Source organism: Cornus florida, unplaced genomic scaffold (assembly GCF_030987335.1).
Source record: "Cornus florida cultivar Cherokee Brave unplaced genomic scaffold, ASM3098733v1 CherokeeBrave_3.0.0_Hap2_Chr02, whole genome shotgun sequence".
Taxonomy (NCBI): domain Eukaryota; kingdom Viridiplantae; phylum Streptophyta; class Magnoliopsida; order Cornales; family Cornaceae; genus Cornus; species Cornus florida.
Window position 1 is genome coordinate 53,529,042 of NW_026775572.1, and position 24,965 is coordinate 53,554,006.

At 35.2% G+C, this 24,965-nt stretch overlaps 2 protein-coding genes and 1 pseudogene across 2 annotated transcripts; 1 reads left to right on the top strand and 2 right to left on the bottom strand.

Annotated features, from left to right (window-relative positions):
* Nucleotides 1-1,546: 1,546 nt before the first annotated feature.
* LOC132294993 (B3 domain-containing protein Os04g0386900-like) lies at nt 1,547-11,359 on the bottom strand. The gene is made up of 3 exons (XM_059793056.1): nt 11,208-11,359; nt 3,697-3,876; nt 1,547-1,992 (listed from the first exon to the last, which is right to left on the bottom strand). The coding sequence occupies exons 2-3, from the start codon at nt 3,874-3,876 to the stop codon at nt 1,687-1,689; spliced, it is 486 nt and encodes a 161-aa protein (XP_059649039.1). The 5' UTR covers nt 11,208-11,359; the 3' UTR covers nt 1,547-1,686.
* A 6,472-nt stretch (nt 11,360-17,831) lies between these two features.
* Nucleotides 17,832-19,817, top strand: LOC132294994 (pentatricopeptide repeat-containing protein At3g03580-like; annotated as a pseudogene).
* A 1,326-nt stretch (nt 19,818-21,143) lies between these two features.
* On the bottom strand, nt 21,144-22,072 carry LOC132296245 (glutathione transferase GST 23-like). The gene is made up of 2 exons (XM_059794459.1): nt 21,793-22,072; nt 21,144-21,547 (listed from the first exon to the last, which is right to left on the bottom strand). Exons 1-2 carry the CDS (start codon nt 22,070-22,072, stop codon nt 21,144-21,146), a joined length of 684 nt encoding a protein of 227 aa, XP_059650442.1.
* Nucleotides 22,073-24,965: the final 2,893 nt, after the last annotated feature.

Here is a 24,965-nt window from a genome sequence, read left to right on the forward strand (position 1 = left end):
AACGCCACTGCATATATATATATATATATATAATATAGTTTTACATATATTAAACTCATTATTTTATTTATATTTGTATTGATCTAGGAAGCACGGACATTTCACCTAGTGGTACAGTGCTTCAACATGGGGACACAGCTCGGACACGATTAGAAGTGTCCTGAAATTTGAATATTTTATTTTCTAGTTGGACATGGTTAGAACATGTTTTGGACACTTTCAAGACACGACGGAGTGATTTTGTAATTATTTTTTTTAAAAAAAATGAAATTCAATAAAATTTAAAATATATTATGGAGTAATGGGAAAAAAAAAAAAAAAAAATTTAAAACAACAAACATTAAATTCAAAATTCCAAATTAGTGCTTTCATTCGTGATTATGTGGATAAAATGAATAAAAATAATTATTTTTCTATATATAATAAAATATTATATTTTTATTTTTTGACGTATTCATCCCATATTCGTGTCCTTATTTTTTGTAATTACCGTCGTATCCATATTGTGTTGTACTCGTGTTTGTATATGTGCTTCCTAAGTTTTGACAATATTCATTTTATCACTCCTAAAAATTTAAGTTATAATCGTTAGTATTCGGAAGGAAAAAAAAAAAAAAAAAAAATTAGGACGTTCACAGGAAAACTTTAAAATTGATTATCTTTGGAAAAAGAATTCCTTAATTTGTTAATATGTTTCTGTATCATTCTAATTATTTGAAATGTTGTCAAAGGAACTGACGTTTGATACACACATGTATTGGTAATTCTTGGTTCAATTTTTTATTTTTTTTTGTTATTTCTAATACAATTTTATTTATCAAAAAGAAATTGAGAAACTAAAAACAATGCAAAAAATTACCTAGTTGACAGTTTTATGAGAAGTTAGAAAGAAAATTTTGTTATGACATGACAGTTATTTGTAATTCTAAGAAATCATTATGTTTTTCGAATTATTGAAAACTGCTTTTTAAAAGACCATTTGATTTGTACTTTACAGCATCCACTCTCCATCGCAAACTGCTCCATAAAAATAAGCTCCATAAAGGATCGTTCATACATATCCATCTTCGGCGACCTAGGAAACATCCATCTTCTGAGACGGCTCAGAATATTAGATCAAGAAACACAAACTCTCAATACACTGACACCTTCTCGATTGTTGTCAAGGCTGTGATCTTGACATTAGTAGGTGTTAGTTTTGCTTTGGATAGTTTAGTGTCTTTTGGCACTGTATGTGTTTCTTTGTTTTGTGTATGGTCCAATGTTCTTACCCATGTAGATGCCGTATGGCGATTATCTTGCCACGTTATAAAACAAAACAAAAAAAAAAAAAAACAGAGAAATGGGTGACGGTTCCTATCTTCCTTTGTGTGTATACTGATGTGAATAGCTGCATGTGTCATGTGAGTGGGTAGCTGCGTGCGTGCGTGGGTGTGTGTGTGTGACAGCCCACACGCGCATCTGTAAAGGCTCAGTTGATAAATCATGATATATTCATGATCAACGAGGCAGAGAAGTAATTGTTAACCATATGCACACTAGGCACTGAACAAGAAAAGCGAGGTAGAAAAATTCAAGCCCAGGTGTACATACATATAAAACAGCAAATAAGGAGTTAAATTCTTATAAGTCATTGCCAGAATCTGTTCCCAAAATTAAAGAAATCCCAGATGAAGATACGAGAATCTAATCAATGACAATAGGAGAAATTGAAGTCGCGCCATTTACCCTTGCTAGCAATTCGGGTGGGAAGTCACCGCGGAGAATTTGAACTCTGAACTCGACCTTCCCGCTGCTGCATTCCTGGAGTTCAAATACCAATCCATCTCCATAATTTAGATTGTTGTCAATGGCAAATGTCTTCCAATGGAAGTCGAACCTTTTGTTGCTGCGATCTCCATAATAGGATGTCTCCCATTTCTTGCCACGACAGGAGAGAATCACTGGAACTGTAGCTTGAGGAAGTACCGACTGCATTTTGGTTGGAAGGACCTACAAGAATCAAACGAGAACGTCTATAAATTAGCTTAAGCTTATTTATCATATAATTTACCCCAACTGCTGTAAAATCGGAGCTTCCCAACTCTCTGCATTTTTAATATTGTGTTTGTCCAATTAACTGGACACAAAATGTGCTCTTAAACACACATTTACTTGCAAACACATAGATGATACAAGTGATATGGATATCATAAAACTGGCTCAAATTTTTGAACCATCAAATTAAGGATGTAGATAACACAATATTAGTCAAAGAAAGTGATATATTAATTAGATGGGAGAATTACTTTTAAGACCTATTAAATAAGGAATATCCTAGAGAAGTAGAAGGAAATGAACTTCACATGGGTATGATATATGAAGTCACCAATAAGAAGGTAAAGGACGCACTTAAGAAGATGGGGAGTAATAAAGCTGTATGCCCGGAGAGTATTTACCTATAGAAGCTTGGTAACCTCAAGTAACATAGGAATTGAGTGGCTTACAAAGTTGTGTTAACATTATCCTAAAAAAAGGCATGATACCAAATGAGTGGAGAAAAAGTACAATAATACCAATTTATAAAAATAAAGAGGATATACAAAATTGGGGCAACTATAGAGGAATTAAATTAACACTAGTGGCCCAGCGGTATTAGGCTCTTACCTCCCAAAAGAAGGTCAAGGGTTTGAGCCTCTATAGAGACATGTGCGTGTGAGTACCAACTATGAAAATAAAATAAAATAAAATATTAACAAGTCATACAATGAAAATATGGGAAAGGGTAATACAACAAAGACTAAGGAATCCACAGTTTCCAATAACCAATTCGGATTCAGACCGGGGAGACTTAAGGAATCCATAGTATCCGATAACCAATTCGGATTCACACCGGGGAGATCAACAATGGAAGCTATATACCTACTTAGACAATTAATTGAAGAATGTAGGAATAAGCAACAAGACTTAAATATGGTTTTTATAAATTAAAAAAAGAAAAAAGAAAAAAGAAAAGAAAACAAATATGAATTTGGTGAGCTCTACGAAGAAAACAAATTCCCTTACAAATCATAAAAATTATCCCAGATATGTATATGAATTCAAAAACTAAAGTTCGTACCTCATGTGGTGACATTAGTGAGTTTTCCATAAACTTAGGATTGCACCAAGGATCGGTGTTACGTCCATATTTATTTGCAATAAATTTAGATGAGATAACAAAAGAATTCCAAAATGAGATTCCATGGTGCATGATAATTGCCGATGATATCACACTCTTGGATATCTCCAAACAGAATTTAGCAATAAAACTAGAAATGTACAGAAATGCTTTAGAATCCAAAAGTCTGAGAATTAGTAGAACTAAAACCCATTACATGGAATGTAAATTAAGTAGAAATTCGAACACTGATAATATAATTATAATCCTTCAAAATGAAAAGATAACTCAAAACAACCACTTTCATTATCTAGGATAGATAATACAAAAAGATGGAGAGATGGATATAATAATGTAACTAGTAAAATTGGGATAGTCACTTCATGTACCATGTTGAACACCTAAGATCATCTCACTGTTCGCTGATATTCAAATGAATCAAATGATTATCCCATCACTCAATTACATGAGTTACAACCTTCACCTGATTGAAATCAAACAAGTCCTTCATTACCTGGGAAAATAGAATCATACAAGTCCTTGAGTAGAGTGATTACCATTTGATACAAGGGTTTGAGATGTGTTTTTAAAACAAAAGTATGGAAGTTTGGTTTCTTTGAAAGAGGCCAATAGTCATCATCTTCTGCATGAGTATCCATCTGGAGGTTTTCAACATGTTGGACCTGTGGCAGGGGCATTTTAAGTTCTGCTTCTGGAGCACTTGCCAATGGATCCATCTGAAAATAAAATAAAATTAGAATATTCCCAAATTGGCTTACATGAAAATATGTATAGATTAAGTATTCCATCAACACAAAAAATTAGGTGGTCCCACCCACAACCCATTATCCAATTGGAGGCCCAAGATGGACACTAATACATGAAACATGCACAACTAGAATTATTAGTATACAAAATATAAAATTAAATCATGTACAAAAAAAATGTCCTTGTTGTAAGATATTGTGCATCCTATCTGAAGCTCCCTCCAATTTTGGGGAGAAGCTATTCTAAATGAATCAATACATCCCTATATGAAAACCTAATCAAGTAAATCTGTAACACTGACCATTTTAACAATAACTATTTCTAACTTACCAACTTCTTGAGGTAAAGAGCAAACCATAATTTTCATTAGAGGTAAAATAATTCCACCTATAAATATATATAAATAAATAAATAAATATATATATATATATAAATATATATATATATATATATAACAATAATTCCAAAAAAATTATCAAGAAAACACTACAACAAACCCAAATACATCAAAATACCATGAATACAACATTTAATTTGTAATATATTTCCATAGTTCCCTATTCTGCAGAATAATGGAATGAGTTGAAAGACAGCAAATCCCTGTGTTCACCACATGCATTGTTTTCCTCGTAATAAGGCATTCTTAGATTTTCTTCATATTATCTAAAACAATTTCCATACTAAGTCTATGATTCAAAATTTAATAATGAAATGCCCAAGTAATTTCTAAATCCTACATTTTTCATTATGGTCCAATGACAGAAGAGCAAAAGATGATGAATGTGAATCTAGCCACTGTGCCATTCATATGGATAGCCAATACCAATAAAATAACATAGAAAGCACAAAAACCCAGATAAATACCTTCTCTAAAGATCTCAGAGACAACTGATATTAATTGAAATTCAATTTATTATGAAATAAACAATATTTCTAATCATTTTTTCACTCATCCTCATTAAAATTTACTTCCTCTTTGTAATTCTTCTTCCATAACTATCTTGCATCCTTCTTCCTCTATGCAATCTCTTAGAAAGTATAACACTTACCACACTATAGTAACTAATTAAACCACCAACATGACAGCAGACCACCCCCCACCAAAAAAAAAAAAAAATTCTCCTCCTCTCCCCACCAGAGAGAGAGAGTGCAGGTGTGTGATGCAGTGAATGTGAGAAAATAGAAACAAAAAAGAATACAGATATCAAATATCTTTCATAGATACAGTAACCAGAAACAAGCATCAATGGCAAAAGAAAAAGCCGTTGAATGCAGTGTCTCTCCAGCAAATCTCAACTTTTGTGCCTCCAAAAAACTGAAAAGGTGAAGAAATAAAAATAAAAACTAGCTTTGTCACCACTCATTACTAAGTGTTTTCTTTCTCGAAAACAGAAGGTTTTAACCAAGCCAATCAAGTCTTCCTCTTGTGCTCTTATAAAATATTTGGCCTCCCTTTGCTTCATGCCCAAACTGATCTTTCTGACATCCCATACAAGAACCTTTATGAGAAAAAATTGTAGTTTTTACATTCCCCCATTTTATTTCTTTCTTTTCCTTTATTGTAACACAGAATTTAAAATTGGAAACAAAAAACATGTTCAGTAAATATTAACAAGTAAAGAATCACATGAAATGCTGCAAGAATCAATCCAAGAACCTTTCTGCTGCAATAATGTCTCATATTCCAATTTAATTAGGTTTCTACTCTATAGTTGTATTTTATTTAGGAAAATACTTGCCGGGATATACTTGGTCTCCTATGATGCTTAAGAAATAATTAAGATTGGTACTTTTTGAATAGATACTTAGGATTTTGTTGAAACTTATTAAATTAAGAGATATGTGCCTCATGAGATAGGTTCATGAGGGTTTCAGATCCTCTTCCTCACAAGACCAGTAGAGATGTGGTATATGGTTGGTAAAGTGGAGACAACATTGATTGCTAGAACTGAGTCGTGTAGAGTGGTACACTTGAACTTCTCTACAAAATTATAGTTGAATATCCGTTCTCATTCATGAATGCAAGTTGGGTTGTGTCGAATAATGTCAAATCTTATATTTTTGTATGATTTCTTTTTTAAGTCTATCTCCAAGTGCATCTGTTTCCACCTAAGAAGACGGACACTTCTATGAGCCGCCTTGTCCGTGTCCGACACCGTCCTACACTCATGGACACTCCTAGACACGTGTCCGACACTTCATGGCCGTGTCCATTATTTAAAAATAATTTTTTATTATTTTGGACACTTAGCCGACACATTTTGGACACTTGATCGAGGGTCAACACATTCCAGACACTCGACCAACACATCCAACATTCTTCGTCTTATATAAAAGAAGCACATGACAGTTCCGGAAACAACATTATGAATGTACACCAAAGTGTTCAACCTCTAAGGAACAAAAATATAACTATAATGAGAGGATAGAATAATAATATTATACATAATATAACATATTCTTTTTTATATTCGAATAGTGTCATCTTCTTACTTATGTAACTTTAGTATAGAATTAATTAAAGTTCTATGATTGTCTCATTTAATAGATATATAAATTTTTTTTGATAAGTAAAATATATTAGAAAAGCGTTCAAAAGGGGAATGCGTCCCTAATACACAAAATGAAAAATGGACCTAAGGACCAATAGAGTCCAATAGATCAAATAAGTCATCATTCGAGGAGCAAGCGCTTCCTCTTACATAGCAGAAAAGAGAACGAAAAATATGAATTTTTAAATTTACTAAAGACGATTCCTTTCCTTCGAAGTTTTTGTTATTTCTCTTTCTCCATATACACCACCAAACACAGTGTGGAACCATCCTCCAATAATCACGGACATGATCTTTGACTGGGCATCTTCTCCATGCGTTAATCAGTTGTATAGTGTGCTTAGGCATTACCCAATGAACGCCAAAGATACTGAAGATGAGAGTCCAACAATCGTATGCCACAAGACAGTGCATAAGAATGTGATCCACGGACTCGCCGTATGTTTTACATAAACAGTACCAGTTAACAATGGTGTTACCTCTCTTTCCCAAATTATTCAACGTCAAAACCTTTCCCAAGATGGCAGTCCAAACAAAGAATGCGACTCTGAGTGGAGCTTTAGAGCGCCATATAGACTTCCATGGGAAATCGTGGCCAACGAAATTGGACAAACACAAGAACATGTCGTGTCCATGCCTTTTCTGTGTCCTACTCTTTAAGAATTTGACGTGTCGGCATATCCGTGCTTCTTAGGGTTCCATTGTCCCAACAGTTCGTTATATTTTTAACTATTGATCAACCGGAGTCTCTATATTCTTCTATATTATTGAGTATCTACCACTACGATATTCAGTTATAAAAAATATTAATCACTTTGAAAGAGTAGTCTAAGTGTTTTGACCAAATTAAACTAAGTCTAAAAAAGAGATCTTATATATTTAATATTTCAATTGAATCCTAACTTGAATCGTGTCCGACTAATCTATTAAAATGAAGAGTGAAGTCTAAAAAGTGACTCAACCACCTTAGATTAATTTAAAATGTGTTTTCTCATACATTTTAAATTTGGGTTAGTGCAAAAGGAGGCGATATTCTCACTCCCCTTTTCTACACTTGCACTCTACTTGCCTATTACTTCTAAAGAAAAGGACAAGAAGGTCCCTAAATTCATTAGTGCACAATCCCCTTTTATATAATATCATAATTACCCTTTATACTATAAACCTTAACTTTTTTTAACCTTCTTTATTTTTTTTAAAACCTTTTTTTTTTCATCCTGTTAAAAATGATAATTTATTCAATAGAGATATTTTTGGGGTCCTTTTTTCGGTATTTTTTTGTTTTGTTTTTAGGTCTTGCCAAAAGAAATAATTAATTCAATAAAGATAATTTATTCAAAAGAGATGAGTTTTTGTTTTTTTGTCCAGTCAAAAGAGAGAATTTATTTATAACTTTTTTCTTTCATGTCTTTTTTTGTTGGGAGGGGGTATTTGTTTTTTAGGTCCCCTCAAAAGAGGTGCCCAAAAAACTAAAAATAAATAAATAAATAAAGATTGGAGAGAGAGGGGGGTAGCCAACCATATTTGGAACGGTAATTGTGTAAATTGAAATAAATAAAAAAAATCATTAGTTAGCGTTAGAAGAGTCATTTCCTTTTAGATGGGAGTAAAACGAAGAAAAGAGGAGTGCCAATATTGTCTCCCAGTGCAAAAACCCCCGTTGTACAAAAACATGAATAAAACACCCCTCCCGTTTATTATGTGTATATAAACTCCTATAATTTTTGGCAATGTTGTGTAGTGACCCCTCCATCCTACCGACTGTTAAAAAGTAGTTGTTATCAATAAAACCCGCCCTTTTGTTGCATATATACAATATATTATATGTATATTGCATACATCTATATTTAATAGTACAATAAATGTTGAAGAAGATACCAAGACTAGGAAAATGACTTCCCTGCACCGGCTATACTTTGTCATCCATGTCATCAACCAATTATATCTTGACACATAAGTAAAATGATTTACTTTAGTGGGTCTAATTACTACGTGTCAGTATTTAATCAGTTGGTGATACCATGTCATCAATACAACCGGAGCAAATAAAGTGTTTCTCCAAGACTAGGAATTTGTGAATAAGAGAAGAATTCTGTATTTTCATATACACTCCTATTGTTACAACACAGACACTCCTATTGTTACAACACAGACAGAGAAATAATAACAAAAGGAAAGTACAACAAGTATGGAAAGTGTGCGAGTGTGCCGAGCTTTATGGACAATTTATAATTAACTATCACAACATTATGGAAAATATGTGGGTGTACTAAGGTTCATGGACAACTCATAATTAACTATCACAACATTAGTAATGTTTGCGCCTCTAGTCAACCACTACTACATCCATATTATCTGACTAGAGGAGAGGACTAGAGGAGCGAACAATAATGTTGTGATATTTAATTATGATTTGTCTGCACACTCATATTTTTCATATTGACACACTTTCCATACTATTGTACTTAGCTTTTCTTATATTTCTTTGTACCTATATATACATGTGTTGTAACAATAAGAGTATCTATGAAAAATATACTCTTATTCACAAATCCCTAGCCTCGGTATCTTTCTCAACATGGTATCAGAGTTAAAATTGATCTAATTTTGATCGATTCTCTCTCTCTTGGTTTAGTCTCTCTACTCTCGGTTCAGTCCCTCTCTATCCTCATCTCTCTCTCTCTCTCTCTCGGCATCTTTTGTTTACTCAGATTTTGTCTCTCTTTGGTTTCTTTGTGTTTATTTCTTTCATCTTTCTGCTTATTTCGTTCTCTTTTCTAAATGGGATACAAAAGAGTGTCCAGTATCACATTGAAGGGCTTATATTACCATCAATTGTCTCGGGCAGTAGGAGTGTTCTTGAGGGCTCGAGGGAAATTATTGTACATTCGATCACCCAAAAACCTACTGATGAAAAACTTATTAATGCCTGGAAAAGAAGATGCACAGATTATGACTTGGTTGCGGAATAGTTTGGAACCTTGACATTTTCAACAATGTATCATTTCTAGAATCTGTCTAGGATATTTAGGAGACTTTCAGAGATGCGCTCATTGGATAAAAATATTTCTCACATCGATCAGTTGTATCAACACATTTTTAATCTCCAACAAGGAGATCGCTCTGTCGAAGAATAATACTCCAAACTGAAAGGTATGTGGGAAGAACTGAATGCCGGGTTGCAAGTAAGGAAACTCCCACAGCTAGTGAAACCTTTGCTCGGGTTCGGAGAGCCTCCATTCATTCTCCTACTCTTATTGCTCATGTTGGACGACATCAATAAACTATATCAATATAATAGCTGTATGGGTCATGATGTTCATGCTCCAAAAAAATGTTGTGGTGCTCCCCCCTCATCGTACTCACTGAAACGAGATGACAAGAAAGCCCCTATATACTTTAGGCCCAAAAGACTTTTACCCACAAGAGACACATAATTCAAAGTGGTCTCTCTCTCGCTCTCTTTCCTTCATTGCCAACCACTGCTACATCCTCTACTTCAACCACAGTTTCTCTCTTATCATTGCAAACTTGCCACCCGTCCCCTCTCTCTCAAAGCTCACCTCTTCACTATAAATATTTATGCCTATTAAATAGGAGTTTTCTCTGCCCTATCTATTCTCTAATCTCTCTATGCTTCTCCATTACCAGTCGATCCAATTCTTAATATTTTTCAATATATTCTCTGAGAAACCATGGTTATTACAAAATAGTAGAAAGATTTGGCAATTCAAAGATAGAGTTATTGAACATGGGATTAAACTTCAAATTGTCAATTTCATTTAAATTTGATTCCATCTGGAAGTAACTAAATGTTGTTCACATCGAGTTTAAAAGTACAAATTGCATGAGATTCGCATCAATCATGAGTAGAGCCAGTTCTGTTCCTTTGGTAAGGTGATTGCAATCATTGTTCATGGTGATGGCATGGTGATGGATGTGTCACTATTTTTACTGAGTTGTTAGTGCTGGCGGATGCAATGAGGAGAAGACAGATTAGGGTTTGTAGAGGAGAGAAATGGTCAGGGAGGAAAGAAGAAACAATGTGTTGGAAGTGAGAAGAAAGAGGGGCTTTTCTGTCATTTCATTTAAAAAATTGAGTGGAGAGCTAGAGTATCTCCTTGGAGGACAAGGATCCACTAAGTTGAATCTCTCTACATTATCATAAATTAAATTGTTAAAAAAATTGACATTTGGCCTTTTAAAGATCCATGGCTTACAATTCACCAAATGCGTTCAACATCGTTCCCTAAACTATGCCGTTTCAAACATTTTTAATTACTGAATGCTGTAACACATTACAAGCCGTCTAAAAGTTCAACTTCCGTTAACGTAGACAACAGTAACTTACAGGATCCTGATCCCCTCTTTGGAGTGCAAATAGCACTACTCTATTTGTATTTATAAAAAATTGCAAATGAGATCATGTTTGACCAATAAATTAAATTGATTAGAGAAATCAGAAAAGGAATTCAAATTTAAATAGTAGTGCTTCAATTATATAAAGAAAAAAGCTCTCCTGTGAGCTCAAACCCTCATTCATTGGATTCAGAATATGCCACGCTAGGGCTCAGGCTTACTGAGAACACCTTGTGGTAGACTTACTCTTGTATTAAACAACAATTATAGCAAAATAAACAATAATTAATCATTTCACATAATCATTAGTGAACAGACCAAATTACGATAAATTACTAGCGTTGTCATTGAGGAAAGAGAGAGAGAGAGAGAGAGATTGTTAGACGAACCTTGTTGTTGCTGGTAATGCTGCCCAATAGTTGGTCTTGCAAACTTGTGGAGGTTGAGAAGTACGGAGTGAACAATCTCAAGGGAGTGTGTGTCTGTGTGAGAGAGAGAGAGAAAAGAAAGGGAAGGAGAGAAGATGCTGGTTGCACCTTGGGATTATCAAATGCCTCTGTTTTGTTAGATAGAAATTGAAATATAATAAGGTAAAAAATTGCACTTAGACTGCTAATTCTGTTTGGTTAGATAGAAATTTGACAGAATAAGATGAAACGTGAAAGTAAAAATAAAGAAAGTAGAAGGGAAAAATAAATAATTATTTTATTCTATTTGATAATTAAGAAAAAATTATTTAATGAATGGAATTTTGGGAGTTGATATTTACACTCCAACATACTACAATCTTAAATAAAATAATAATTCTAATCTTACCTTTACAAATAAATAATTATTACTTTTTAAATGACACAATTGTCCCTTATTATTTTCTCTCATTGTCTCTAATCTTTAATGATTTAAATATCTTTCGACAACACAAATAAAATAAAATAAAAATTGAATAATATATTTTTTTAAGTGACCAAAAAAAAAAAAAATTATTATGTTGAATAAATTGCTCTTTTGGCCGGATAAAAAAATAAAAAGTAACCATTTAAAATTTATCTCTTTTGACATGAAGAAAAAAAATCCCCATAAAAATATATTTATTAAATAAATTATCTCTGATGTCAATATCTCAAAATAATAATAATAAAAAAAGTACAAAAGGAAGATGATTAAAAAAAATTTATTTCTATTGAATAAATTATCTCTTTTGATAAGACCCAAAAAAAATTATTATTATTATTATTTTTATTGAATAAATTATTTCTTTTGACATGATTCATAAAAAATTACCAAAAAATAAAGTTACCTCTTTTGACAAAATTGAAAAAATGTCAATTTTCTTGAATAAATGTCTCTTTCGATTGTAAAAAAAAAAAAAAAAAAGTCACTATAGAATAAATTATCCCTTTTGACTGCCAAAAATAAAATTATTCGTATAGAATAAATTATTTTCCTTGAAAGGACCTCCGGAAAAAACAAAAAGAATGAAAAAAAAAAGATAGTAAAGAAGGTAAAAAAAAAAAAAAAATTAACGTTGTATAAAAGGTAGTTATGACATTATAAATTAAGGAATTATGTATTAAATTATTAATAAATGACACTCGTCTCTCTAAATTTTTAGTATATTCTTTGTAGGATAAATTTATGAGAAGGTAAGTGGTTATGAAAAATAATTTTCTGTCAAAATTTTTCTTTTTCTTCTTAACTAAATTTCTAAAGTGTTTAAAAATTTTGCAATTTTTTTTTTCTTTCTATTTTCATCTTCCCAAAGGGATCCGTTACCAAAATATTGGGAGATTGAAAGGCTTTTTGGTTCAAATTATCTAAGAATTTAATTTCAAACTAAATATAATTCATTTTAATTCCAGTTTTAATATATTAATTTTTAAAAAGTTATCAATTGAGAGAAATTTGATTTACTATATTTTACATTAAAGAATATTTTTATTTTTGTTCTACCTAAGCAAATGCTAGAGACTAAAACTTGCACAATTTATTGAGAATATACATCGTGATACAAAAATCATAGTACATGCTATGTGTGGAGATACTAGTGACTTTTACTTAATAATTTGATTATATTAATGATTAGTGTTAAGTTTATATTTATTTGAGATTAGAGTTCCCTTCTATCTTGATTAGATTACTACTAGATGATAAGAAGGATAAGGTATTGGATCCATCATCCATCCCCTACACCGTGCACAGGACTCGTTCACTCTCTAACTATTATAATTAAAAACAAACACCCTTTTGAATCAACCACTTAAAAATTACTAGTAGGATATTTAAAAGAATGTATAAAGTGCAAATCTAAATAAATTCCAGAGACACATTCAAACCAAAAAAAAAAAAAATACACACGATGCATACCATACTATACTACTAAGTCGCACAAGATTAGACAGTATTGAAAAGTTTTTTCCATTTATCAGAAGAAATTGCACGACTGCAAACTTACAAAAGTGTGGAAAATACGTGGCTACAATTTCATTTTTTTTTCCCAAATTACATTGTTTTCCTTCACGTGCCACGTGGCTGCAATCAGACGTATGTAAAGATGATCATGGTGGATCAGATCTAACACTGTGGATCAGATGATAATGTGAGAGCTCATCAGACGGTGGTCTACCTATCAAAGGGTGGAGAATGAGTCATCATCTACTCAGTGGAGTAATCATTCGTAACGAACGGTGAAGATTGAGCCACGTCAGCTCCACTCTTGACTTTTGTAGGTACGGTTAGAGGACAGAACAAATCTTCTTCTCCCTCACCCTTGAGTGAGAGAGACGAAACGACGCCGTCTGAACAAGCCGGTGAAGACGCCGGCAAAGAGTTCAGATCGTTGGAATCCGATTCATCTGGCGACAGAGACGGTGGTGGGAGTGTATCGTTGGTTACGGCATTCTCTACAACGTCCCATTTGGCTTTGCTGTTATGAATCGGAGCCGGAGATGGTGTTCCGACATGTCTGAAATCTGAAGGTCCACCGGAGAAGCTCGGTGCTGGAGAGTCCAAGTCTGTGGAAGCGGATTCCACCGGTGAAGGAGACGGTGGTAGGCGTGGATTTTTTGTCACAGCATGCTCTCCAACATTCCCTTTGGCTTCGCCGTGATGATTCGGAGCCGGAGATGGTGTTCTGACACTGCCGGAATGTGAAAAACCACCGGAAAAGTGACTATTCACCGGATTTCCACCGGAGAAGCTCGGTGCTGGAGAGTTCAAGTGGGTGGAAGCGGATTCCACCGGCGATGGAGACCCATGTCGGCGTCTATCGTTGGTCACAGCATCCTTTCCAACATGCCCTTTGGCTTCGCCGTGATGATTCGGAGCCGGAGATGGTGTTCCTACACGGCCGGAAAACTGATTACTCACCGGCTTTTTACCGGAGAATCTCGGCGCTGAAGAGTTCGAGTGGGTGGAAGCAGATTCCACTGGCGACGGAGGCGGATGTCGGCGCGTATCATTGGTCACAGCTTTCTTTCCAACATCCCCTTTGGCTTCGACGTGATGATTCGGAGCCGGAGATGGTGTTCTGACACGGCCGAAAATTGTAGATCCACCGGGAAACTGTCTACTCGCCGGCTTTCCTCGGGACAAATTCCGCGCCAAAAAGTCCAAGTCTGTGGAAACAGATTCAGCCGGCGACGGAGACGGCGGTCGGCGTATAATTTCGGTTAGATTATCCTCACCAGGAAACTGATTACTCACCGGATTTTCGTCGGAGAAGCTCGGCGCCGGAGATTGAACAACAGTGCTCTCGGAATCTGAAGATCCATCAGGAACTACACCTTCCACCTCAGAATCGCCCGAGTGAGTCGGCGCAGGCGCCAGAACTCCAGCCGACTGGCCGACATCGTCCAAACTTCGTGAAATAGAGATTACAGTCACCCACCGGTTGTGATAGATTACCGAACCGTCAATCATAGCACCGTCGACAGTAACGGCGCCGTCAACAGAGCCGATAACCACCGTCTTGTTCGGAGCTACAGTCTTGATCTGTGTTCCGACGGAAAACGTCCCAAGATCCGAAGAATCAAGCCGTTTCGCGATGACGTGGTGACGGAAATCGAACCGAAATCCGTCAGATTCCGAGAAGAGACGTGCGTCGGAGGGGGCCAAAACCGTCACCGCCGTCAAACTCATTAGATCGGACCGCCTCATCTCCATGGCCGTCGCGACCACACCAAACCCTCTCCTCCTCAAGACCTTCACCGCATGATCAAGAAACGATCGGTCCACCTCAGATTTGACCTCAACCGTCAGATCCGGAGACGCACACTTGGACGCAGAGGCGGGGTCCATCACGCCGTCGACGCCGTGGACGGTGAGACGATCGTCCACGTAAAGATCCGGCTGCCGGATTTTCACGGCGGCGATCGGCTTCCTGGTCTCGGCGAATGTCAGCTCTCCATTGCCGTTCTTGGAGACAAAGACGCAGTAGTTCTGATAGAACGTGACCAATTCGCCGGGGTTGGGGATCCCGGTGAGGTTGTGGTAATTCAAGGGTTGTTTGAGGGTGTGGTAGAGGAGGAGGGAGGTGGAGGGACGCGGAGGCGCGCGTCTGGTGGCGGTGAATTTGGCGGTGGCGAAGGAGAAGGCGAAGTCGGGTGGGGCAAGAATGGTGCCAGTGCCATTCCACAGAGCAGTATCAGTGGCAGCAATGATGCCAGCGAAGAGGGAGTAGCCCCTGGCTCGGAGGGTCTCGGAGGCAGCAACGGCGGAAGGCGGTGGTGGAGTGGCGGCGGAGGAAGCCAAGGAGAGAAAGAGGCAGAAAATGGGGAGAGAGAAAGTGAAGATCTTGAAGAAGCTTTGATCAAAGATTCTCATTGCTAGTGTTTCTTGGTGGTTCTTGTTGTTCTGAGAATTCTCAGAGATGAGATAAAAAGAGAGAGTTATAGAGAGTGTTTGTTGCAATGTTGGGTTCAAATGTAGGCTTCAGTCTCTCTCTACAAACAAAGAGAATTTCCGAAAAAAATGTTAGTTCAAATGTTCGTTATTTGGCGGTTACTGAGAGGTGATGATATTTTGGCGGGACAAACAGAACTTTAAACTTAATCCAATGGAATGGCTTTAATTGGCTAGTGTTGGATTGTTAAGGGCATGTTTGGAAGAATGTCCTCTGTTAGTGGATTTGTTAAGGGTGTGTTTGGATGGTGTCTTTTTGCTTGAAAGGACACCTCCGGAGGAAAGGGTTTTGCAGAGACTGGAAGTGGGTTTCAAAGTGGAAGTGGCATTAAAAGGAAATAAGAGGTTGTTGAAAGGGTAAATAGTGTGTCAAAAAAAAAAAAAAAAAAAAGAAAAAAAAAAAGGGTAACTAGTATTTCTCTATAAAATATATATATATATTTTTTTTGTGGACAAGCATGTTACCACTTCACTATGTGACCGATTGATGCATTGTTGAAAAAGCATTTGAAATAATTAATTAACTCACAAAATTAATACAAAATTACCCTAAAATATTTTCATAATATTTTCGTCACTAAAATTCATGACAACCAAAAAGTCCATGAAATTATGAGAAAAAGTCAATTTTAGAAAACCATATATAAAAATTTAGATTAATTAAACTTTCCCTGCATTCAAATCCCATATTCTCCATCATCAAACAATGCAATAAACCATCTTTTCTCTTCGTTGCATAGTGGAAATTCTTTTTATTAAAACTCTAAAAATCGATGAATTTTTTTAAAAAATAAATTTCACTGTTGTCAGTATTGACATGTGAAATGAGACTCTATCTTTATTCTACTTCAATTAATCATCTTAGGATTTAAAAGTGGGACAAGTCAAGGGGTACCACTTCCGAGGATCATTTTCGAATGTGGAAACAATAAGGTGAATTTAATGATGTTGAATCTGGCCTAATTGGCCTTGGAGGTGGACGGATTGCGCTAATTTCTCGGATGGAATTCTTTGATTAATGGCAGATTTTCCTATTGCTTGGTGAACCCTATAGCATCTAGCAAATGAACTTTGGTGTCGAAGGCATGGTGTTAGGACTTAGAACAAGTCATGAAAAAGAAAACTTTCTACTTTGTGACAATGGAATGACTTAGTGTTGCCAAAATAATGTACAAGTTTTCATCCTCATTCAAATCTTTTGGTTCTAAGGGTGACATAGTAATTGACACAGGAGCGACATTGCCGTATCTTCCAATAAATATGTACTTTTCATTACAATGGGAAATGAGACTTACGTTTGAAATTTGGAAAATTATTACATGGTTTTGGGTGTCAATTGAAAAGTAAGTGTGTAAATTTTATATTAGTTTTATTCTATTTTTTGTTTATATGTTAATTGATTATTAGTCTGGACTAATAATCTGATCCTATAAATTATTACATGGTTTGAGACTATTGGTTCTGATCAATCACAAAGTGATACATAAGCAAAAACGTGAATTAAAAATGGCATAAAGTCGACACATTACTTATGTATGGCTTCTTGAATGGTCCGAAATCATTTAATAATTTCTCTATCATCTAATTCGTACAAATATCCTCCAGTTCTTAGATTGTGGTAGGAGTATAAAATTATAAATATTTCTATTGTCACAGTGCATTTTGCTGGTGGAAAATGTGAAGTTGAATCGTGAGACCTTCACAAGAATTACCATGAATGTCTCGTGCTTTACAATATATATTTTCACTTTCTTTTAAAAAAATTATCTGAAATCATTTTATTTATTCCTAAATGACAAATTTTTTATTTTTTGTTAATTCTAAATTGCTGGAATAATTCCAAATCTTTTCACTACCCTTTTCCTTTAAAACGGTTGAGAGAAATCCGTAACCAAAAAAGCTTCCAACGGTAAACTAAATGAATCTGGGTCAAACAAGAAATCTGAGCCAAAAATTCAGTCTCGCCTCATGAAAGATGCAAAGTTTCAAAGTCTAGGCCGAACTTTATCTTCAGCAACGAACTCCACAAAATTCATTCACTGATTATCACATTGGGACTCGACCAATCTGTCTTATTCTCTAGCAAACTCACAAGCAAGTACGCCAAATTTAGAGACCCACTTGCTTTTTATCAAATTTTCGCAGAATTTCACCTACTAACAATGTTTTTCAATGGAATTCAATCACATTCACAAGAGCATTGACCCATAATGGGTTGTTCTCTGAGGCTTTGGAATTTTATTCACAAATGCGGAAATTAAAGCTTCGACCTGATACATACACCTTCCCTTCAGTTATCGATGCATGCGCGGGTTTTTTGGATGTTGATTTGGGTAGGCTTGTTCATGATCATGTGATGGAAATGGGTTTTGGGGCGGATTTGTATTTTGGCAATGCTTTGATCGGTATATATGTGAGATTCAATGACTTGGATAGGGCACGTAGTGTGTTTGATGAAATGACTCAGAGAGGCGTTGTTTCTTGGCATAGACTGATTTTGGGGTACAGTTCAAGTGGGTATTAGGAGGAAGCTTTGGAAACTTATCATTGTTCAAGAGTTGCTGGCAAGGTTCCAGATTCTTTCACTTTGTCCAGTGTTTACCTGCATGTGGAGGTCTGTTTGCTGTTGAAGAGGGTCGGATAGTTCATGGGTTGGTCTAAAAGATTGGTGTTAAGAGTGATATCATCATCAGTAACCTGCTTCTTTCTATGTACTTCAAATTAGATAGATTAGCAGATTGTCGGATAGTTTTTATGAGATTGCAGTTGGAGACAGAGTCACTTGGAACGCTTTAATTTGTGGTATTCTCAAGCAGGCTTGTATCAAGAGTCAATCAAGTTTTTTCTAGAAATGCTTCATAAATTTGAGCCAGACCTATGAACAATTACATCTGTTCTCTATGCTTGTGGTCATAAGGGAGATCTAGATTGGGAAAATATGTTCATGAGTACATGATGAATACTACAGCTAGTAATATTCTTATTAGTATGTATGCGAAGTGTGGTGATTTATTGGCTTCATGGGAAGTTTTTGACAGAATGAATATTCAAAATGGATGTCATGAGGAAGCAAAGAAACTTTTTTGAATGTTGAAAACGGAATTCAAACCCAATTGTTTCTCATATGTCAAATTGGGGCTTGATTCAAGTTTGGTTGTGGGAAATTCTCTTGTGGATATTTATGCTAAATGTGGCAGACTGGAGGATGCATTAAAATATTTGAGAGCATGAAAACTTGTGATATTGTAACATGGAATACCATTATTGTTGCATGTCTTCATTCTGAGAACAGTAGTTTAGGATTCAGGATGATCAGTAGAATGAGAACAGAAAGGATAGTGCCAGGTGTGGCTACTATGTTAGTTACCTTGTCCATGTGTTCCTTACTTTCTGCCAAACGTCAAGGGAAGGAGATCCATGGCTGCAATTTCAAGTTAGGGTTTGGGTCACATGTTTCAATCAGGAATATGCACTGATTGATATGTACTCCAAATGTGGTAGATTGAAGAACTCATTCCTAGTATTTGTGCAAAGGAAAACAAAAGATGTAGTGACATGGACTTTATTGATCTTTGCACACGGGAGGTATGGTGAAGGAAGGAGAGTGAGAGCTTTCAAGGAGATGGAAGCAACAGGTGTTATTCCTGGTCATATTGCTTTTGTTGTCGTCATATTTGCATGTAGTCATTCAGGTCTGGTTGAAGAAGGTTGGGCTTGCTTTGACTGGATGAAGAAAGACTACAACATTGAGCCAAAGATCGAACATTATGCTTGTATGGCTGATCTTCTATCACGATCTGGGATTTTGGCTGAAACAGAGGAGTTTGTTCTTTCCATGCCATTGAAGCCAGATGCAAATATATTCAGATAATACTGGGTATTATGTTTTAGTATCAAATGTATGCAGCGTTAGGGAAGTGGGATCAAGTGAGAATGATAAGAAAATATTTTGAAAGTTAAGAGGACTTAAAAAATACCCTGGATGTAGCTGGATGGAGATTCAAAACAGGGTTTATGTGTTTGCAGAGTATAAGTGGGAGCCGGCAAATATTTTATTAATTGTCATCAATATCCTGGATGACGAATAAGAAAAAACCCTGGTATAAAATCTATGATATTTTTTCAATCCCATGCATAAAATGTACGAATCTAGGGCCGACACTAGATTCATTCCCAATTTGCTTAAGTGACCTAGCACACCAAAACTCGATTGTTGGCTGGTGATTCCATACACATTGGCCCTATCCATTACACCTTTCACCCCATTGCATTTAGGTTCACAATTTCGTTCCATGAGCTTCAATAGCTGGCCTCCACATGGGGACATGCCCAGAGCACCTGGGCGGAGGAAATTTTGGGCTGCAGTATAATATGTTGCATTAGATGGTGGGTTATTATTTAGAGTATTGATCATTAGCTTGTGGAGCTTAATTCGCCATCAATACCAAAATCAAGCAACATAATTGGAGAGTGGATGTTACTAGTGCTGGAGATCAAAAGTTCATGGAGAAGTGGTTTTCGTAAAGAGCAGATCTGTTGAGCAGACGTTACTAGTATTGCATCATGTTCGTATGTCGTATCTGTGTCCATGCTTTATAGATTGTTATTTATTTTCTAAAAGTAAAGGTGTATTATATATGATTTTCTTCCTTTATGTGGAGTTTCTGAATGCCTGGAGTCAAAAGAAGAAGTGAAGGACTTGGGAATAGGGTGCAACAGATAGGTTTCTCTCGTCTCAAGCAATGTTGCAGTGACAATTTTATCTTTTCCGAATGCCCCATTTCTTAGGCATGTAAGACAATTCTTTTCATTTATTTTACGTTATGAAGGCACTGTAAATTTACTAATCGTGAAGATAAATAATAATAGCTGGTCTCAGCAATAATTTTTGCATGTTCTTTTTAATGGATTTATCTATTTTGTGCTTTAGCTGAAGGAATTTCAGCACATGGATTTGTTATTGCTGATATCATCCTACTATTATATTGTTGTATAAGAACTCTCCTTCTTCCCCTCCTCCCTCCCTCCCTCAAAACAGACCATATATCTTCTCATGGCTGTATTGTATCAGGTGCAAGCAAATAAATTATTTTAAGCATGAAATCAATATCTGTAATTTTTTTTGGAAAATGTAAGATCACAATTTTAAGGTGAAATATTTTAATGCTAGATTCAATAGAAGCAAATTATGTTGCCAACTTTAAGTAGTTGAGTAAGATTTGTTAATGATTCATGCAATTTGTTCATTGATAAAACAAAAGTCACAACTCACCCATTTATTAAACTATTTAAAGACAACCCATTTATTATTTAAAACTTGGCGGTAAAGAAAAATAAACAGAAGGCACAACTCCCAGAAGCAATTACTAGGAACTTTGCCTCACAAACAAACATCACTTTGAGATTGGGTGTGCCTCATGTGATCTTCATTCATGTGATTGTAGGAACTTTGAAGGTTCGTGCAGGGCTTTGTGAACTAGTTCATTTTGGTGCTGCTGCTGCAAGGTATTTCTCATGCATAGTTTGGCTCTTGTAATCAGCTTACCACAAGGCGGCCAGTGTTCTCTGATAACTGGAACATCTGAGAAGTTTTTCATCCAGGCGAATATCAATTGGAACGTTTCTGAATCTACCACTTTAAGACCTGTTACCTCTTCAAATACGCTGATCAAATTAGCCATCCAAGCCAATGCAAGTTCTAGAAATCCAATAGTCTCTCCGCCGAAGACTTTTTTTCCTCTTATCTCTTCTTCTATGAATTTCAGGTTCTCCATAAAAGCAGCTGTAGCTTCCTCTTGCTCTTTTCCTTGGGTATGCAAAACATGCCGTGCTGATGGCAAAAGTTTGAGGGAAGAAGATGTAGTAAATGTTTGGTTAGATGATGCTTATAAACAACTTTGTAAACTAGCTAGAAATGGTTGGTTTTATGTTTTGGAAAATTATTTAAATCTATATGGTTTGATGCAAGTATATAGATACTAAATTATTTACTGATATGTTTTATTCAGGCCAGACTTCAAAACACATATGAGACTCTGGTATTTACCTTGTCATCATTGAATTTAGCCCAGAAACGTGCCATGGCTTTCTCATAAGGATCTTTTGGCAATATGGGAGTGTTTTGCCATGTCTCCTCGATGTATTCAAGAATTACAAGCGATTCTGCAATCGCGTTTCCATCATGCACCAGCACTGGAACCTTTTTGAGAACAGGATTGTGCTGGAGAAGTAAAGGGCTCTTGTTGGTAAGATCTTCAAATATGGTTTCATATTCTATGCCCTTAAGTTTCAGTGCCCAAATGATCCTCAGGGCAAATGGAGTTGACCATGTCCTGAAAAGCTTTAGTTCTGCCATTACAAACTGTGATAGCTAGGTCCTTCCTACTTTTATTGCCCTTGAATTTTCAATATGGTTTGATGGCAACTTCAATTCTGACATTATGGTTTGATGGCAAATGGCTCTTTATTTATTTTTTATTCTTATTTTTTGTTGGAATGTTGTAACAAATCCCTATATTTTTCTGTATATCTATGTAACCCCTTGAATTTAGATAATTTACATGCTACCCCTTGAATATTCAATACTTTCTAAATTTAATTTGATATTCAATATTAGGTAATCAATGCTCTTTATTTTTTCGACAAGACTGCAGGATTTTTTTTTTTAAACTTGTGATGATAATATATGGTCCAAAAATGTTAACAATTTGTTGATTAGCCGGCGCTGAGCTAATAGTTTGTGAAGGAAAATTGTGAAACACACTTGAGAAATCTATATCTATACTTCTTATAAAAGTATAAGGATTTTTAATTGTTTCTATACATTTTACATATTTCTTAAATACAAAAATAAGGTCACGCTTTGGATATATTCAACAGTTATGTGCGATTTCTAATCCCAAAATTTAACAAAGAGGAAAAAAGAGATTGAACAACTCTTGACCTGGGATATTTTGGCTTCCACTCCACCGTCTGCGATTGCATCCCTTTTACAGACCCACTCCCGGTTCTTGCTCGTGCTGAGGCGGGTTGATACAACTACAACAGGGTCAGCGGTATGTATTATTGATCATTATTATTCTATTATTTAATGTTTCTTTTTCAATTTCTTTCTTGATTTCACCACACTTTGACGTTTTCTACAGTTTTCTATAATTTTTTTTGTCCTATTGATGCTTTTTTTTTTTTTTTTTTTGTTTATTGTGGCATTACTTGTCCAACCATTGATAATAATTCACAAACTGCAATATTGTTCTTCTTTATATTCTATTCCCATTCTTGGATTGGCATATGCTGACAAGTACCATAAATAATTATATAATGTGACAATATTACTGTCTAACCTTTTTTTTATTCCTTTTACTTCTGCTTGTTATCATATATAGAATTAGTTGGCGATTGTTTTGGTCATGTTACAGCAGAAATTAGTTAATGAATTCAAAATTTAGATTCACATCTCATCAAGTATGCATCATTGCTAAAATCATAACATGCAATATTTACTTGATGTTTATAGAAGGCCGTGACTAAGATCAGTCTACTACTCTAGAATGGCAGTGCTTTCTGCTTTCTGCCTCTCTTGTTTCCTTTTCTTTTCTTTTATTATTTCTTATTTTTTCTTTTTGATTTTTCAATCTGTCTTCTTTAAGTACCTAATTTTATAATATTACCCTATAATGTGGTATGGCCTTCACTTGGGATTTTGCCATGTTGTGTGGACTCAGGACTGCCGACCTTTTTCTTTATGTTAACTTCTGTTTGTTATCATATATAGAATTGGATGGAAATTGTTTTTATCATATTATTCGAGAAATTAGTTAATGATTTAAGATGACTAATGGGAAAGTATGCAGCTAAATCCACGACAGTTTTCAATTGATTGTGTAATATTGTGCTACTTTAATACCACGATCAGTTTACTGGTATAGCATGACAGAGCTTTCAGCCTCTCTTGTTTTCTTTCTTTGCTTTTTTTTTTTTTTTTTGTCCCCTACGAAAGGTCAAGCAAACACACACGCACTATATTTTTTTCCCCACCAGAGCTCAAACCTTCAACCTTCCCGAAGGGGAGGAGAGCTTATACCATCTAGGCTAGAGCCTATTGGAGAGTGGGCAAAGCGGACAATATCTACACAACGGGGGTCGCGACATCTGAAGTTTGCGCAAGTTTTACTGACTACTCAAAACTCGATCCATTGAGCTTATAGTTTGATCGGTCACTCAACAATGATTTTGATTGGTCAAACTGCTACTGCACCAACCTTGACTTTTCCAAGCTTTAGCTCTATTGATCCAACGTCTGCTAGACAAATCTCGGTCGATTGAATCTTTAGATTGACTTATCGACTATGCCATTCTAACTACATTCTGAACTGAAGAATTATTATGTTTCCAAATTTTGACCTTCATAATCAATCCTTGTGAGGATTTATAACAAACTGTAGGCAAATTTTGTAAAAAAAAGTTGGAGTCTATAGTTTTTGTGTTGTTTTCAGAATTAAGTTTAGTTAGTTAGTTAGTAGTGATATCTATTTCCAAGGGCAGAATCAGATTTTGAAGATTCGGAAAGGGAAAATATTTAATATCATTTATTGAATAACTAACTCACCAATTAGGGTTCATAATCATACATTTTTATTTTAGGGCACAATGCATACATGTTTTGATTCATGATAAAGATGTTTTGAATGCATAAAATTATTTTTAGATCAAACTTATTTTAACCAGTAAATTTTCACAAAAACAGTAAGCCTCCATCAATATGTCGATAGATAAAAAAAATTCAGAATTTTTTTATTGAAGTCCAAAATCTTTGATCATTGAAAAAATTCCAGTAGGTTCAATCAATAGCTCAATCATCATCGACTTCTGCACGAAATGCTTTGGAAAGTCTCTCAAATCAGAATTCTAAAAGGTTTAAAAACCTGTTTGGTTTGGTTTTCTAACAGCGGTTTTATGTTTTCAGAGAACTGAAAATCATAAAACTGTACAACAATATGTTTGATTGACACTTTTCTGAAAATTCAATTAGAAGAGGTTTGTTTTTAGAGAACATTTTATTATTTTATTTTTATAATTCTCTGAAAACATTTTTTTTGTTTTTGAGAACTGCTTTTAGAAAATTGAACCAAAACAAGCCTTTTGTTTTCCTTTTCTAATTATGACTAAGAGACTAATATTTTGGAATCGAAGCACTATAGTAACACCTCTAAGCTCTCATGATACACATAGAGATATGGAGAATACAT

Excerpts from the sequence above, each read along its gene's own strand:
- LOC132294993 (XM_059793056.1), bottom strand. The coding sequence starts at position 3,876 with ATGGATCCATTGGCAAGTGCTCCAGAAGCAGAACTTAAAATGCCCCTG. Across the intron at positions 1,993-3,696 it reads TCAAACCCTTGTATCAAATG|GTCCTTCCAACCAAAATGCA; the intron begins GTAATCACTCTA and ends TGATTCTTGTAG.
- LOC132296245 (XM_059794459.1), bottom strand. The coding sequence starts at position 22,072 with ATGGCAGAACTAAAGCTTTTCAGGACATGGTCAACTCCATTTGCCCTG. Across the intron at positions 21,548-21,792 it reads TTATGAGAAAGCCATGGCAC|CACGGCATGTTTTGCATACC; the intron begins GTTTCTGGGCTA and ends TTTTGCCATCAG.